We start from the raw sequence: 18578 nt of genomic DNA on the forward strand, positions 1-18578 counted from the left end.
GGGTTGCCATTTCCTTCTCCAATGTGTGAAAGTGAAACGTGAAAGTGAAGTCACTCGGTCATGTCTGACTCGTAGCGACCCCATGGACTGCAGCCTACCAGGCTCCTCCGTCCATGGGGTTTTCTAGGCAAGAGTACTGGAGTGGCCTGCCATTGCCATCTCCGTTGTAAGGTCTAGGCATGTTGTTTTGGAGAGTGGATAATTGATGGTTAAAACATCATTTCCCCAATGATGAAAACCTAATCTTAATTATAGGTTGTTGTTTTGTCGCTAACTTGCATCTGACTCTTTGGGACATAGTTCGACCCTAAATTCACTCCATGTTTCCATATAAGAGAGAGGCAGAGGGAAACCTGATATAGACAGAAGACCCACAGAGAGAAGACAAAGTAGAGATGGGAGTGGTGTGTCCATCAGTGAAGAAATGCTGTCCCTGGTGGTCCAGCGACTAAAGACTCCGCACTTCCAATGCAGGGGGCCTGAGTTCAATCCCCTGGTCAGGTCCCACATGCTGCAGCTAAAAATCCCGTGTGCCACAATGAAGATCAAAGATCCCACATGCTGCAACTAAGACCCCACACAGCTAAATAGATAAATACGTGTTTTAAAAGAAAAGAAAGAAAAGAAGTGCTGTCAGGAGGCAGGAACAGATTCCCCCCTACAGCCTCTGGATGAAGAATGGCCCTGCCCACATCTGGATTCCAGTCCATTCTCCAGACAGTGAAAGAATGAATTTCTGTTGTTTTAAGCCACCAAGTTTGTGGCCATTTGTTACAGAGGCCACAGAAAACTCATACAAGATAGTTAGAAGAAAGTTACTCAGAAAAAGATATTTAAGTTCTTCATCGCTTAAAATCATTCATGGAAGAAATAAAGTAGTGGTTTTAGAAGCTGTTATCCAAAACACACAAAGCATTCTTAAAATTCAATGATAAAAAATAAATAACACGATTTTTAAAATGGGCCAAAGACCTTCGAAGACAATTTACCCAAGAAGATATTCAGATGGCAGATCAGCATATGAAAAGATGCTTCACCTCATATGTTATGGAATGCAATCTAAAGCAAGATGATACTACTACACCTTTAGAAAGGCCACTATCACTGGATCACTGACAACACTGCGTGCTGATGACCCTGTGGAGCCCTGGAAACCCTCATTCATTGCTGATGGGAGTGTGAAATAGTACAGCCACCTCGGAAGACAGTTTGATGGTTTCATACAAAACTAAGCATGCTCTTGGCATACAATCTAGAAATCTCGTTCCTTAGTATTTATGTAAAGGAGTTGAAAATTTATGTTCTCCTAAAAACCTGCACGTAGACGTTTATAGCCAAAACTTGCAAGCAACCAAGATGTCCTTCGGTTAGTGATCAGATAGATAACTGTGATACATCTCGACAATGAAATCTGATTCAGCACTAAAAAGAAATATCTGTTAAGCCACGGAAAGATAATTATTGTTGTTGTTCAGTTGCTCAGTCATGTCTGACTCTTTGTGACCCTGTGGACTGCAGCATGCCAGGCCTCCCTGTCCATCACCAGCTCCCAGAGCTTCCTCAAACTCACTGAGTCAGTGACGCCATCCAACCACCTCGTCCTCTGTCATCCCCTTCTCCTGCCTTCAATCTTTCCCAGCATCAGGGTCTTTTCCAATGATTTGGCTCTTCGCGTTAGGTGGCCATAGTACTGGAGCTTTAGCTTCAGCATCAGTCCTTCCAATGAATATTCAGGACTGATTTCCTTTAGGATTGACTGATTTGATCTCCTTGAAAAGACAGAGGTCAAAAGATAAGGAGGAAGCTTACACACATATTACTAAGTGAAAGAAGCTAATCTGACTAGGCTACATACTATTTGATTTAAACTCTCTGACTTTCTGAAAATGCAAAACTATGGAGACAGTAAAAATGTTGGATACCTGTCATTTATACCTTTGTCCAAACCCATAGAATGTACAACACTAAGAGTGAACCCAAATGTAAATTATGGACTTTGGGTGATTTTCATGTGTCATTGAAGGCTCATCAATCTTAACAAATGTCCCTCTGTGCTGAGTCAGGATGTGGATTATGGGGGAGTCAGGGCATGAGTAGAGATCTCGATACTTTCCTCTCAATTGTGCTGCAAACCTAAAACTATTCTAAAAATAAAGCCTTTAAAGAAGTCAATATTGTGAGAGGCATGGCATATTTTAAATAGCCATACAATTATTTCTGACAATTAACTGAGAGAATAAGTTACTGGCTTGATTTATCTCAACCCTCAAATCCTCATTCTCTTTGCATTAACCTGTCCATCAGGTAAGAGACTTACCTGGGACACATTTTGTTCTCCCCTGCTGGCTCTCATATCTTCCCCATACCACAATAGTAGTAGTAATAATAGCTAACAAATTTTCAATAGTTTCCATGGTCTCTGCAGCAGCTCTAGGCACTTTATGGATGTTGTCAGATTTGACCCTCACAGCAACCCCCAAGGTAGTCAAGTACTCTCATTGTCCCCATTTCACAGATGAGGTGTATTAAGGCAAAGTCATAAGTAATTTGCCAGAAGTCCCACGTCTCCTAAGTGGTGGAGCCCAGATTCTAGCTAGATCCTCAGCATCACTGATGGGCATGTGACAGGAAATAAAAACAAATACCTCCTTCTTCCACCATTTTAAGGGACTTTAATGTAGGTGGTTCCTGGTTCTATTCAGCCATTGAGAAGCAGGTGTCAGTAACAGTCTAGTAATACTGTAGGGTTTGCTGAGCCCAGCCACCTTCATGGGGTGAACTTTGTTGTTATGAAAACTCACTTAGTGAAGCTAATGACATGCAAAGCACAGTGAGCTCACATTATATAAGGAAATAATGGACTTATGGATAGACGGCTGAAAGGTCTGGTAAAGTTCAACTCAGAAACTGTCTCCATCTCCTGGTTCCAACATCCTGATGTGCTGCCTTCCAGTAGAACATCAGGAGAGGCGTGTTTCTCACTGTGGATGGGCTGAGGCGTGGGGTGGGGTGGGACTCCTCACCCCCATGCCAAGACCCTCGGCAAGCTTACCTGTTGCACATCCTCCACGTCTGTCTGCACAGTGGTGGTCAGAGACCTCTCACAGGTGCTCCAACTGGCTTCTTAAGGACCCACTCGGGCTTCGGGAGGGGTCACATGACCTGGAGGCAGTGAGGCACTTACAGCTCCCTTTGAGCCTAGTCAGCCCTGATGCTCAGTGGGTGACAGTTTCCGAGGCCAGGTGGCCCTCTCATCTCGTATGCTTATTCCCCACTGAGACTGCCCTTCTCATTGCAGACATTCTAACTGCCAGGAATATTCCTCCCCCAGCTTAAGTCCTAAATATCTTTTAAAGATTGCATGTAGGAACTATACATGCAGAGAGAAAATGCCATTTCTTTCACAAAGACTCATAGTACATCATTAGTCAGGTATCTGCCTTTTAAAAAATAAAGTCTGTTTCTGTTCATTTCTAGTTTTATGTTTCCCATCATGCAGTTAATTATTTAAAATCTTAAAACAAAAGATTGTTAACTATAAACTCAGAAGGGAGTCTGGAAAATTTTAACAAAATTTACTTGGTGACCATTAAATAGCTATATTATGAATTTGAATTTATTCTATGTATGTAATTGCCTCTTCTTAACAGGGAAAAATTGAGGAAGCAGTGAACGCATTTGAAGAACTGGTTCGCAAGTACCCTCAGAGTCCAGGAGCTCGGTATGGGAAAGCACAGGTATGCTGAAGCCCTGATACTTAGGACACTGTTTTGATGTCCTTATGTTCTGTATCATTGGGTTTTTTACCACCTGGTATTTGCATTTTGGGCTTCCTTGATGGCTCAGTGGTAAAGAGTCTGCCTACTAATGCAGGAGACACAGGTTCTATCCCTGGGTCAGGAAGATTCCCTGGAGAAGGGAATGGCAATCTAGTATTCTTGCCTGGAGAGCTCAGTAGACAGAGGAGCCTGGCAGGCTACAGTCCATGGGCTGCAAAGAATCAGACACAGCTGAGTGACTAACACTGCACTATTTGCATTTTATTTTCCCTTCTGACTTGTATGCAGAATCAGCTTCTAATGCATATGCATACATTCAAGCAAGAAATACTGTTTTAAATAAGGCAATTAATTATTCCTATTTTGTACTGGTGAATTTCGTAACTTATTTTTGCTCCCCCTCCATCTAGTTTCTCTCCGATTTTGAAAAGAAAATAAAGAGTAACACTTTCATCCCTGATTTCCCATCCCCTTCACATTCATTCCATTTGACCCACCACCTAGTTAAATAGAACGTGGAATGGACTTGGTTCTCTCTGTAGTATCTGTCAGCTGATTCATTTCTTACCACCTACCTTCTCCCCAGCTCCACCCTCAGCTCCCTTTCTCATCAGACTCTCTCCATCTTTCAACTCCTCGATTCATGGAGCTTTTCCATGTCTTGCTGTAGCTGCAGAAACCCTCCATGGGCCACATACTGTTTTAGGCCCTGGGATTATCACAAAGAACACTCTAGAGGTCTCTGTCCTGTGGAACTTATATTCCAATGGAAGATATTTTAAGTTTCTTACTCAGAATTTTTGTAGTGAAAGCCCACTCTAGGCCCTGTTCTAGGCACTGCAGATGCAGCTATCAACAAAACACAGGGCATTTTCACTGTAATAGAGAAGACAATGCAATAGACACAGAAGAGAATCTCTTGCTTGCTACTGGATACACTGTCAGGAGACAAAAATTAGCAGAGCACGGCTATGGGACATGTGAGGGGGGTTAAAATGTTGGATAGGGTGGCTGGAAGATAGCTCATCAAGGCAGTGACGTTTAAGCAAAACCCTAAAGGTCTTTCTAGATAAATCTATATTTAAAGAATATTAGAAGTGTTTAAAATAAATATATTGGGACATCTTACCTGATACTGTATGCCATAAAGAAAAGAAGGTCACAGAGTAAAGAACATGTTATTACGATGTTTTGTTCGTAGGTGTTAGGAGTGAGAGTGGCACAGCGATACTTAAGATAATCAGGTGATCAGAAAAGGCCTTCCTAGGTGGTGACAAGTGGCTGAAATGTGACACAGTTGAGGAAGGAGCTGTCCAGTCTGAGGGAACAGGGAATCAGCCTTGATTTTTATCCCTGGTGGGCTGGAGGAGGGGCGTTCTGAGGGAGGTGACATGGGGTAGGTGAAGCCAGAGCCTCATGGGCTGTATTCTTTGTGCACTGGAAGCGCTTGGAAGGTTTGTGCATGGATGTGCCCCTCTGGTTGTTTTTGTTTTCTTTTTTTAAATAAAGATGACTTTGGTTGCTGGGTACAGAAGGGATTATGGTAGCACAAGTCGGAGCCAGGAAAATAAGAGACATTGCAGGTGTCCTCAAGATGCGCTGGCTTGGACTGGTCCTGGCCACGGAGGTGGGGCAGTGGACAAGGACAGGACTGAATCAGACAGTAAAGAATCTGCCTGCAATGCAGGAGACCCAGCTTCAATCCCTGGGTCGGGAAGATCCCCTGGAGAAGGGATAGGCTACCCACTCTGGTATTCTCGCCTAGGAAACCCCACGGACAGAGGAGCCTAGCAAGCTACACTCCATGGGGCTGCAAAGAGTCAGACACAACTGAGCAACTTTCAATTTTAGAGATGAATTTGGTGTTTTTGGTTCAGCAGTCTAAGGAGAGGATGGTGCCAGGTACTGACCAGGAAGACTGGAACAGGTTTGGGGAGGTGCAGAATCAAAGATCCACTTCCGGTTCCTGTGAGGTTTGTGATTCCTGTGTGTAACACGTTCAAGTGGACGTGTCAAGTAGACCATAGGTGTTATTCAGTTTGGATCCCTGGGTAAAATCCAGGGCTGGTGTACAGATGTCAGGCAGTAAACCTCCTCCTGACTGGGGAGGACGAGACTGTCAGCCCTGCTGGGAAATGGCAGATTCTGAGCTGCAGAAATTTTCCAGATTCAGGAGACACTGACAACACTTGTTCAGAGAGGGCAGTGCTGTCACTTGTGGGTGACACTCTCATGAAAACTAACACATCTAGAGATAAAGCAAGTACATTTGGCTCTTAACTAAAGGTGGCAACCACTCGAAATCTAGATGCTTAAATTCTTCCTGTGAGTGTGTACATGCTCAATCATTTCAGTCATGTCTGACTTTTTTTTGACCCTGTGGACTGTAGCCCACCAGGCTCCGCTGTCCATGGGATTTCCCAGGCAGGAATACTGGAGTGGGTTGCCATTTCCTCCTCCAGGGAATCTTCCTGACCCAGGGATCAAACTTACATCTCCTGCATTGGTAGGTGGATTCTTTACCACTAAGCCACCTGGGAAGTCCCAAATTCTTCCTATCTCCTCCTTAAAAACTTATTAAATTTGTATTAATTCAGTTTTAATAAATTTGTGAAAATTTAATGCTAAGAAGTTCATTTTATCCATGATGCAGTACAGACTAGCAACTATATCATCTCTGTACATTAATTGGGTCAGCAATTCTCCAAATTTGCTAAATCAAATTGTCATTAAGCAAGAGAGAATGTGTTTGTTACCTGAAGATAGTGCCTATTTAAATAAGTGATGTGCTTTGCCACTAGTTCTGGCAGTTGTTTGATTAAGGAAAGCCCGTTAACTCGAGAGAATAATGGGTCAAGTGCTAATTATGGCAAAAATGTTTCATGCTTTAGATTTTTCTTTATATGTGATATTAATTGCAAGTACCAAATGTAGTACTTTTGCACATGACACTCACTATGTATATATACATAATTATATTTTTATATATATAAATATATCCTTATATAACAGTAGAATTTTGAGATTTATGCCTCAGCAATATATTTTATCTATAAACTATTATACTATAATGTGTGATCAATATTAGCATTAATTTGAAATTTAAGCATGGTAAATTAAATTTTTATAGAATAATTTAAAAGAAAGTTTAAATACATAGGAATTAGTTGTTTGTTTTTTTGTTTTTGATGTGGATCATTTTTAAAGTCTTCATGAATTTGTTACAATATTACTTCTGTTTTATGTTTTGGTTTTTTGGCCATGAGGCATGTGGAGTCTTAGCTCCCTGACCGGGGATCGAACCCACACCTCCTGTGTTGGAGGACGAAGTCTTAACCACTGGACTGCGAGGGAAGTCCCATAGGAGTTTTAAAAATAAAGGTTCACAGAAGATAGAGTTTGTAAGGAGGAATACCTGATGACTTTTCATGCTTTGTTAGCAGATTAAACAATTACTTTGGAATACCCCAACCAATTTTATAAATTCAGTGACATTAAGTTACATGGAAACTACAATATCTATCATTTCTAGAGTAGAACTGATAATGTCTTATTTTTTGGATCACTGTGAAAACCAATTCTGACCAAGTTCCTTGAACATCTGACACAAAATTATGAGCTCGTTTCACTTTATTATCTTCCAGAAACCATTAGTGCCTCTTAGGTAGAAAATGCCACATCTCCTAGGAGGTTGGATTGGGCAGTTAGTTTGAGTTAACAAAACGCTTTGTGATGTTAACATCCTGTAGCAAATGTTCAGTTTCAGGGCAAATCCTTCATCTACAGATGTTAAACTGATCAATATCAATCAATGTTGATACTCAAAGCAAAGCCTATCAGTTTTATTTAAGAGACTTTAAAGAATTACATCACATATTCTGACATTAAAATTCCAATGCTGAAAGCTCTAAAATGTTGATACTTCATTAAAATGAAGGACCTTGAAGGATGGAGGAGGGAAAGGAATAAGGCGTGTAGTTATATCATTTTTCTCTCATTTCAGATTGAGGTTAGTGAAGGTATTTATTCCTCTCTAGATAGAGAACAATGTCTTGATAGGCATTTGTCCTTGAACTAACCTTGAAGAGACCCTCCAGTTCCGGGATCTGTTCGGTAGCTTGAAGAGGCTTCCAAATGAAGAAGGTGAACAAGGTGTTCTCAGTAGAGCTCTCTCAGCTCTAGGACTCTGGCATTCTGTGATGTCATTTAGGAAGGATCATGTTTTGAGGCGTTAACTCACTATCGCTAAACTCACAAGAATCTGATGCCTAACCAGAAAAGCCAGCATATGAATATACAGAAGGTTACGCAGGCAGGATGACTGGTGTGAGTCACTGACATTGGATTTTCTTTCCTGGTAGATAGGTCTGTTCTAAAGGCCATTTGCAGATATGAACAGATCATTCTGTATTTTGAAGTGTTTTTTTCTGTCAATCCAAGGTAAATTGCCCTTTTCTTAACAAAAGGGTTAATCTCTTTTGTTTGCTGTCTACTGGCTTCCCTGGTGGCTCAGACGGTAAAGCGTCTGCCTGCAATGCGGGAGACCCAGGTTCAACCCCTGGGTCGGGAAGATCCCTGGAGAAGGAAATGGCAACCCACTCCAGTATTCCTGCCTGGAGAATCCCAGGGATGGAGGAGCCTGGTAGGCTACAGTCCACGGGGTCGCAAAGAGTTGGACACGACTGAGCGACTTCACTTTCACTTTGAGACAGAGTAGAGTTGTTGAATGAATGAATGAGCTCAGGAATAAACCAGCAGAAGAACAGGAACTGTGGACTGGAATTCTGGCTATTAATGTTGATATATAGCAGGGTACACGTTCCACCAGCCAAACGTATGTTCGTCCTGCTTTTGTGATAGTCTTTCTCACATGTAGCTTAATAGTTAACTTTTCTTCATATTATTAAAAATAACATGTTGTGTTGCCTTCCTTTATTTTTTTATCCTTAATGAAGAGAAAATTTTAATTTGTCTTGAATTACTTTTAAAGCAAATCCCAACATCAACTTTTCATAAATATTTTGGGCAACTACACATGCAGCTTGTCCTGGGACATTTCTCCCTTCCTCTAGTGTGAAGATGATTTGGCTGAGAAAAGAAGGAGCAATGAGATCCTGCGCAGGGCCATCGAGACCTACCAGGAGGCAGCCAGCCTGCCTGATGCCCCCACTGACTTGGTGAAGCTGAGCCTGAAGCGGAGGTCAGACAGACAGCAGTTTCTAGGTGAGATGGAAGAAGAGTCAGTTCAATAGCAAGCAGTGTGCTTTTATCTGAAAAAACCTGAAGGCTGTGTGTACTCTTAGAAGAGTTTAATTACATGAAAGGAAACCGGGGTTTTCTACCTAATTTCAGGCAATTTCTCTGATTGGGTCAGCCTGAAAGAGGAATCCTTCATAATTACAAAGATACAGACAGTATTTTTGCTGCTTACCTGTTCCCTACTCATTTTAAAGATGAGACAAATGGAATTCTGAGAGGTTGGATGAATTTCCTAAGGAATCCTAACTAATAAATGAACAGTTAAGTGTTAGTCACTTCAGTCATGTATGACTCTTTGTGACCCAGTGGACTGTAGCCTGTCAGGCTCCTCTGTCCGTGGGATTTCCCAGGCAAGAATACTGGAGTGGGTTGCCGTTTCCTTCTCCAGGAGATCTTCCCAATCCAGGGATCAAACCCAGCTCTCCTATATGGCAGGCAGATTCTTTACCTTCTGAGCCACCAGGGAAGCCCAATAAACGAATAGGTCTGGAATCAAAAACTTCTTGTTATGCCAAATTCTTCTTGTTATGCCAAATTCTTCTTTTCTCTCTTAACTGTAACTATCTGATCCATAATAGCTGAAATCGTCAGTGGAACAGTTTTATAGATATAAGAAATGTCAGGAATTGTAAGTACTCTAAAAATTTCACCTGTACATTTTGACTGTTTATTAAAGAAAATTATAGAAAAACAAATTTTTAATCACTGCGTAAATTTTAAAATGCTTTGAAAAAGCACTATGGATTTTTTACATTCGTTTGACTTTTAAAAAGAATGCATAAAATATCATGCATCTTGATGACTGAATTTTTGGTGGCCTCTTAAACTTTGAACCAAGTGTGTAACTTGCTGTACCCTAACTTCATTATAATCAGGCCAGTAATGGGTTCTCTCTCACCTAAAATGCCATCAGGGGACTTCTCTGGTGGTCCAGTGGTTAAGAGCCTGCCTTTCTATGCAGGGAGTGTGGGTTCGATCTCTGGTGAAGGAACTAAGATCCCACTTGCAATGGGACAACTAAGCCCTGTCACAGCCAAATAAATAAAAATAACATTAAAAAATAAGTTAAAATGTCATTGATAAACCAGGAGCAAAAAATCTAAGCCATGTGTAGCTGCCAAGGTGGGTTCTCTACTGGCTGGATAAGTTACATAGATGTATTATCTTGATGTCACCAGAGGAATCTCCAAAACATTCAAAAGTGAACCTTGTATCAGTTTTCCAAGGGCTAGAATTAAGGGTGGTTTTGTCGCTTTGGTAGATGACCAAAATCTGTGATGGGAGTAGAAGCCAAGTGATGATTGGAAACTAGAAGAAATGGTCCCTTAGACGTCTATTCATAAGGGCCAGTCCCAGAGAAGGAAAGCATGCAGCAGCCCAGGCAGGATGGGAAACGCAAGGCTGGAACTCCACAGAAGCAAAAACTAGAATCACTGAGTCATGTCTCCTCTGGCTCTGATGTGACTCACTTAGCCCTGTGGGTTTTTAACATCAATTTTTATTTTTAAAAAGATTCATCAGCTATCATGAGTCTGGGTGGGACTGAATTTTTGGCACCCTCGTAAACTTTGCATCGAGCACCTCGCTTACTTCACCCTATTCCCAGCCCCAGGGGAAGGACGACCCAAGTAGATCTAACCTTCTTCCGAAGTAACCCTTCAGTGTTTGAATATAGTCTCTCTTCCAAATTCCCTGGTGGCTCCAATGGTAAAGAATCTGCCTGCACTGCCGGAGACCCAGGTTCAATCCCTGGGTCAGAAAGTTCCCCTGAAGAAAGGAATAGCAACCTACTCTGGTATTCTTGCCTCGAGAATCCTGTGGACAGAGGAGCCCACTGGGCTACAGTCCACGGGGTCGCAAAGAGGTGGACATGACTGAGCAACTAACACTTCCACTTTCTTTCTCCTCCAAATGAGAATGAGGTGAGTTTACTAGGGGAGGTTCTGAGGGATTCATAGGTCCCTGGAGATGCAGAGTAGGGGGGGCAAGAAGGACATAGGATGGACTCTCACCTGGGCCTTTGTTGTGGCTCCATAGGGCAAGTTTAGAATCAAAAGAAAACTGTAATCCCAAGTGGGGCAGGTGGCAGAGAAGGAGTACAGAAAGGTAGAGTCAGATTTATCAGTGAAGGAATGGATAGTTGAGCAAACCGCCCCAGACTGGCAAGTAATGAATGGGGAGAGGGTGGTGGAGTCAGTGGGTGGTGGCCTATGCCTAACAGTTAGTAGAGCATCCAGCTACATTAGCTTTTGGATGGTCCTGGCGTATCTTGGCTGATCTTCAGTTTCTGGTCAACAAAGCCTTTTAGGTAATTAATTTTGTCATATGGACTCTCATTTTGCACATTTTCCCCTTATACAGTTTGTCTTTGTTTTCTTTTTAAGATTCATTTATTTATTTTGACTGTTCTGGGTCTTTGTTGCTGCACACGGGCTTTCTCTAGTGCGGCAAGTGGGGGCTTCTCTTGTTGCCGAGCGTGGGCTCTGGGCGCATGGGCTTCCGTAGTTGTAGCACGTGGACTCAGCAGTTGTGGCACATGGGCTTAGTTGCTCTAATTGCTCTACGACATGCGGGATCTTCCTGGACCAGGGAACGAACTGGTGTCCCCTGCATTGCAAGGTGGATTTGTAACCACTGGACCAGCAGGGAAACCCCTACAATTTGTCTTGCCAACTGAGGTGAAGAGTGATGACAGTTGACCCCTCTAAATCTTAAACATCCATTGGACAGCCCTTAAATGAGTTGAAGCTGGGTTTTCATGGTTCATGTAGGCATAGCATCCTATTGTCCACCAGAGGGGCCCCTAATACCGGATGATGTCTCCTTGGCTCCAGGACTAGGTCGTTACTGAGAGACGAAGACATGCAGAGTACCTCAGTGCCTCTTCACGTCTCATCCAGGGTGCTCGATCCTGAAATCTATCAGACTTCTTATTTGCCTGTTCTGTATTCATAATATTAAAGTTAATTATAATGTCAAAAATACCCCAGTAAAACATTTTTTAAATAAGGAATGGGTAACTAAAACTTTCATAAGAGGCAATTTGACATAAAGGGTAAATGTTGATGAATTTAGAAAATAAGAATGTCTTTAACATGTTTGTAGTCAGTATTAAATTCAGTATCTACTTATGGGAGATGTGTGTGTGTGTTCAGTCGTGTCTGACTCTTTTTGCAAACCCCTCTGTCCATGGGATTTTCCAGCAAGAATACTGGAGTGGGTTGCCATTTCCTTCTCCAGGGGGTCTTCTCAACTGGCATCCCTTGTGTCCCCTACATTGGCAGGCTAATTCTTTGCCACTAGCACCACCTGGAAAACCCACTTATGAGAATTACCGATGCCTTAGAGCTGCAGGATAAAATCCTAAAAGGGACTTAGCCATCAGTATACAGAGTCAGAGTTAAGCTGGTCTTCAGGCTCTGTTGAATAGTCTTTTATGATTTGTAGTGCCAAGACAAGGGTGGACAGAAGCTACTTTTATTTCTATTGTTTTCTTTCCACTAAATCAGGTCACATGAGAGGATCCTTGCTTACTCTTCAGAAATTAGTTCAACTATTTCCTGATGATACTTCTTTAAAGAATGACCTTGGAGTTGGATACCTCTTGATAGGAGACAATGACAGTGCCAAGAAGGTCTATGAAGAGGTAAGTAGGCAGCAATTTGCTATTAACAATTAATCAAAGTCTTTTGAACATGGAGTTCTAATGTTATTTCTAAATTGCCTTTAAAATATACCTGATCATTCACTCTCTTTATTTTAAATTAAGTCAAATACAAGTCTTATTATAGTTAACATATCCTAAATTTTGTTTCGTCACCCTTTTTCTGCTTCATCAGAAGATTTTAAGTATTAGCTAACATTTGGTACATCAAAGCCTTCAACCTATAATTGTGATCCTTTTTGAACTCATATATATATTTCAGTCCACAAACAACCTTTCTAAAGTGTTCTTTATGACAGGAAGAGGAACTCAAAAACTCAAGAACTTAAAAACATGTTATCTTGTACTTTCTTCAGTTGAAGTCCAAACTGGAGAGAAACTACAGAATACAAGCTTTCTGGGTATATGGCATAAATTGCTCTCCTTTCAGAGGCAGTGGCTCTCTGATCCTTAGGGGGTTTTTGGCTGTGTAGAGTGGCACGTGGGATTTTAGTTCCTGGATCAGATATTGAATCCTTGTTCCCTGCAATGGAAGCACAGATTCTTAACCACTGAACCACCAAGGAGGTCCCAGCAAAGACTGACTTTAAGGTGGTTGCAGAGACCTGGCTACATCCTTGGCTTTTGGAGACTTTACTGCACTTTCCTCATTAGTAACACCGTCAATTACCTGAGCCACACTTGGTCCAGCATCTTCCTGCCCTTTGCCTCCCTTCACTCCTCGTGCTTGTCCATTCACTTAGCACTTGTTTATCGAAACCCACAGGCACTGGCTCAGGAAATGGTGGTTAAGGAAACAACACAGAGTATGCCATCATGGGGTTACAATATGATGCCAAGTAACTAATCTCTGTTACCTTTAACATCCTCAGTGTCTTTCAAATCCTCTTATTTAACTCAGGCCCCATTGTCTCTAGTGTAAAATAGGATAGATCCATCCCGCCCAACCTTGTTTTCTTATGATCTTCATCAACACAAAATGCCCATCTGACCCTCATCCTTGGCTTCAGCCCTTCAGAGGTTCCCACTGCCCATAGCAGTAGTCTTCAGACCTGTTTGATTGTATCCTCTTTCAGTAAAAAATGTTCAAGGAAAAACCTGTGAATTGTACATTTATATATACATGTACTAATCTATGGTGGACATTCTAGAAGGTCCACATTCTAAAATAGGTTTTAAGATGAAATATTTCAGATACTTTCAAAATTTCATTTAACTGTCAATAATATTTTCACTCTCACTGAAAAATTGATATTTTAATAATGTCCATGTGAAACATTATTTATAAGGATATTTTCAGTCCTGGTAGTGTGTCCTGCCGAATTTGAATTTGTGCAGAACTAGAAATGTCAACCAGTTTGTTGTTATCTGTGCTTTGTGTGTGTGTGTGTGTATGTAAAGAGAGAGAATCTCGGTAACATTTTTAGTATTAATCTCAATTTGACTTTTTTAGAAATCTTATAAAGCCATTTGTCATGTTCTGAGAGTTTGCTAATTACAACAGGATAATACAACTTGTGCATCTGTTATGCACTGCATGTAAACTGCAGTAAGCGCAGTAGTTGATCATAAAGAATCAGGCTGGGAGGGCAGCCCTGTGGGTTATGAGCAGAGATTATTTAGAAAAGATTTTAAAGAAATTCCAGGGGATTTTCCCAACCCAGCGATTGTACCCAGGTCTCCTGCATTGCAAGCAGATTCTTTACCATCTCACCCACCATATATAAGCATATATGTTTACAAAAACATATATGTAAAAAATATATGATAATCATTCAGAGTTGACTTTAAATAGAGCTAATTTAAAGCAGTCTTTCCTTGATCATTAAAAAAATATTGAAGTCATAAAATTGATAGAGATTTTACTGATTTGCATTGTTAGAGCAATGCTTTAATGGTCATTGCCTTTTCATTCATTGAGAACATTTTGCATTGAACATTTTGAGTTGAGGGGAAATGGGGCCACTTAAGCCTAATGTATTGCAATGAGAAAAAACACTATTGCATTTTAAGCTATAGCATCATAATCCAGTCCAAGCACAGCAAAGTTAATTAAAACATTTGTAGAATTCACAGTCCATCACAATAGCTTTTTTTTTTCTTTTTTTTTTTTTTTTGAGTTTAGGTTCTGAGCGTTACACCTAATGATGGTTTTGCTAAAGTGCATTATGGCTTTATCCTGAAGGCACAGAACAAGATTGCTGAGAGCATCCCCTATCTAAAGGTAACTCCCTCCCTTCCTCTCTTTCCCTCTTCTGATTCCTTTGAGTCATTTGGACACCCTTGATTATGTAGTTTAGATTGACTGGCGTGTACTACTGACCCTTTTCAACACCAAAATATACACCTTCAGACGATGACATTCACAGGCAGTGTGGACCTTCAGCTTAACCGAGGGTGTTAGAGGTAGAAGTGTTATGAACAGAGATTATTTGGAAAAGATTCTAAAGAAATTCCTAAAACTGCAGTAGTTACTAGTTGATAAAATATTTTAAAATATGGACAATGCGTTAACACATTATCAACCAGAGGCATATGAATATGTCTTTTGTTACCCAAACATTATTGACCGGAGATGTTTCAACTTTCACTTACATTGCAAATTGCCAGCCACAGGCATTAGTTTCAGCAAAAATTCCTCAGTCAATAATGAATTAACTGTTCCTTTTGCAACTTAATTATACATTGAATCTACTTTGAGCAGGTTTCATGGAAACCCACACAAAATGAGGTAACAAATGCAGACGGAGTAAATCCAATCCCCCGAAGCCTGATAGCTGGAAAGACTCAGAATGAAATGTGTTGTCATTTTTTGTTCACATAAAAACAGAATCCTCGTCGGCTCACCAGGATCGCGTGTGGTCTGGCTCAGGGCTGACCAGCAGAACTTTCTGCCATAAAGGAAATGGTCTTTATTTGTATTTTCTCATATGGTAGCCACTAACCACTTGTGACTGTTGAGCATCTATAGTGTGGCTAGTATCACTGAGGAACTGAATTTTTTTATTTATAATTTAAATAGTAACACCAGCTGAAAAAGTGAAAATGAAGGTGTTAGTTGCTCAGTTGTGTCCAACTCTGCCACCCCATGGACTGTAGCCCGCCAGGCTCTTCTGCCCTGGAGACCAGGCAAGAATACTGGAGTGAATAGCCATTCGCTTCTCCTGGAGATCTTCCTGACACAGGGATCAAACATGGGTCTCCCACATTGCAGGCAGATTCTTCACCATCTAAACCACCAGGGAAGCCTGTAACACTAGCTAGTGCTACCGTATCATCCAGGTAGCTGATTATATACTTATGACCTTAAAGTAGCACTTTTATGAACCACTTTTGTGATCGTCATATGACTTTGGTCAGAGATCCCAAATACTGACCCACTGATTACAAGTAGCTTGCATGTTCTATTTGGCCAATATATTTCTCTTAAAAACAATTTTAATTGCTTCCCTTAGTTGAAAATCTGAAGGATTTTATATAATCAAGCAAATTTCTGATTTTTCTGGAAAGGTCACATGTGACCCACATCTCAGCACAGGAGCTGAGCAGTGGTACCCCCTTGAGGTGGGCGTACACCCCACCCCCCAGCCTGTCTTGACTGTCTTGGGACTTCAGCAGGCTGCCCATTCCCTGCCATGATCCTGTGGGCACATAGTCTTCTCTGATATAAAATATTCCTCTTTTTTTTTTTTTTTATTTAAAAAAGAATTTTATTAAAAAAGCACAAATGCAAAGAAATGAACAGAGGAAAATTTATGCGTCGAACCTGGACTGGTCACTTATGATAATATACATGCTACAATTCCATTCTCTCCAATCATTCCACCTTCCTTTCCTTTGACATCATAAGGACCTAACAGTACTCTCCTGGCACGGAGATGAGGACGTAGAGGGCAGGGTTGGTTAGTTAATGAACGAGGATGTTTACCTGAGCATCCATCAGTCAAGAACCCGGATCACAACTCCCCCCTCCTGAGTGATGATTCTGTTCTGTGCTGCTGTTTTCCACCCTAATGTGCATAAAATTTCACCCGAGTAAAAGATAATCGGCTTCTTATGAAGAAGCCTCAAAGATGCAGAATTTTAGACATTGAAATATGTTTTATCTTTGAGCTTCTTTTACTTCTCTAAATTCATTCTCTTGCTTTAATATTTCTCTCTTTTGTTTATGCGTAAATTTAAATTTCAGTTCCTTTGTGAACAGTGGGGATAGAAATCAGCTGAGTGTTTTAGGATGGGAGTTGTTTAATGAAATTATATTTTCAAAGATTCCAACTGGCTTTAATCCTATTGTGTGTTCTGTAAATTATTTCATTGAAAAGTGAGGACACGTTTGACTTGAGTGGAAAAAAATATTACTTGCAGTTGGGTCCCTATCATTTCAAACATCTATGAGCAACTAAACATTTTGGTTCAGGGTAAAAAATCCTCTAAATGACATATGGTCAGATCTGGAGAACAAAATAAATGTGATAGAAACTCAGTCAGAGAAATTCTTTGGGATATTGAAATACAATTGTTCCCGCAGAGACACTTCACAAAGCATCATATTAACTTAATGGGCTATTCCACTGTTTATTGATGATGAATGCATTGTTACATTGAACTTTATCTCCTCCTTTTGCTTTGGCATTGTAAATATTGACCAGTAACCTAATTGCCAAATTGATGCCTTCGAACTGTGTTGCTGGAGAAACCAGTCAATTTTAAGGGAGATCAACCTTGAATATTCACTGGAAGGACTGATGCTGAAGCTGAAGCTCTAATACTTTGACCACCTGATGCAAACAGATGACTCATTGGAAAACATCCCTGATGCTGGGAAAGAATGAGAGCAGAAGAGGGTATCAGAGGATGAGATGGCTGGATGGCATCACGAATGCAAAGGACATGAACTTGGGCAAACTCTGGGGGATGATGAGGAACAGGGAGGCCTGAGGTGCTGCAGTCCATGGGGTTGCAAAGAGTCAGACACGACCGGGAGACTGATCAACAACAATATTGAGATGATTTTCTGGTTCTTAGAAACGATTTAGTAAGTCAATGGATTAATAAGTCTGGTATCTAATCCTTTCACAAATACTGACACTGTCCTTTCTACAGGAAGGAATAGAATCTGGAGATCCTGGTACTGATGATGGGAGATTTTATTTTCACCTGGGGGACGCCATGCAGAGAGTTGGAAACAAAGAGGTAATAGTGCATTCGTGAGCTTTCTGTTCTCTTTAACAGAAGATACAGAGCAGGAGGGCAGTGGTTTCTGTGAGACAGTTACAGCTGAAAAAATGTTTCCAGCATAAACTTTCAACGTGGTTTAAACTTTTTGCAACAGCCTAACAATTCCTACTATGAAGAGATTTTGGGATTTAACTGTTATAATTTCTTTCAATAAGGTATCTGAATCATCACAAGAGTAGCCTCTACATTAGTGTGCATATGTGTGTATCTGTTTGTGTGCATGTATGTGCATGCCTGTTTGTACATCTGTGTGTGTATCTATAGAGACAGATATTGCCTTGAAAAAACATTTTTAAATTTATGAAATGAAGAGATGTCCTTGAAATTGTTTAAATATCTTTTAAGATATTTTTATAGTTTGCCTGTGCTGTGCTTAGCCACTCAATCGTGTCCTACTCTGTGACGCCATGGACTGCCAGGCTCCTTTGCCCATGGGAATCTCCAGGCAAGAATACTGTAGTGAGTTGCCATTTCCTTCTCCAGGGGATCTTCCTAACCTAGGAATTGAACCCAGGTCTCCCACAATGCAGGCGAAATTTTTACCATCTGAGCCACCAGGGGAAAATACTGGAGTGAGTAGCCTATCCCTTCTCCAGGGTATCTTCCCAACCCAGAAATCAAACCGGGGTCTCCTGTAT

General features: G+C 41.0%; 1 protein-coding gene across 8 annotated transcripts in view; it reads left to right on the forward strand.

The window, feature by feature from the left end:
* Positions 1 to 18578, forward strand: part of ASPH (aspartate beta-hydroxylase) — a 183100-nt gene that overhangs the window by 127130 nt on the left and 37392 nt on the right. For all 8 annotated transcript variants that reach the window (XM_088844454.1, XM_055432550.2, XM_055432548.2 and 5 more), the window contains 5 exons: positions 3651 to 3737; positions 8852 to 9002; positions 12548 to 12684; positions 14828 to 14926; positions 17806 to 17895. In XM_088844454.1, the coding sequence (XP_088700580.1) occupies positions 3651 to 3737; positions 8852 to 9002; positions 12548 to 12684; positions 14828 to 14926; positions 17806 to 17895 (564 nt within the window). The remainder of the gene's footprint in view (positions 1 to 3650; positions 3738 to 8851; positions 9003 to 12547; positions 12685 to 14827; positions 14927 to 17805; positions 17896 to 18578) is intronic.

The sequence above is a fragment of the Moschus berezovskii genome, chromosome 16 (genome assembly GCF_049115385.1).
Source record: "Moschus berezovskii isolate FMDL1 chromosome 16, NW_MosBer_1.0, whole genome shotgun sequence".
Lineage (NCBI taxonomy): Eukaryota > Metazoa > Chordata > Mammalia > Artiodactyla > Moschidae > Moschus > Moschus berezovskii.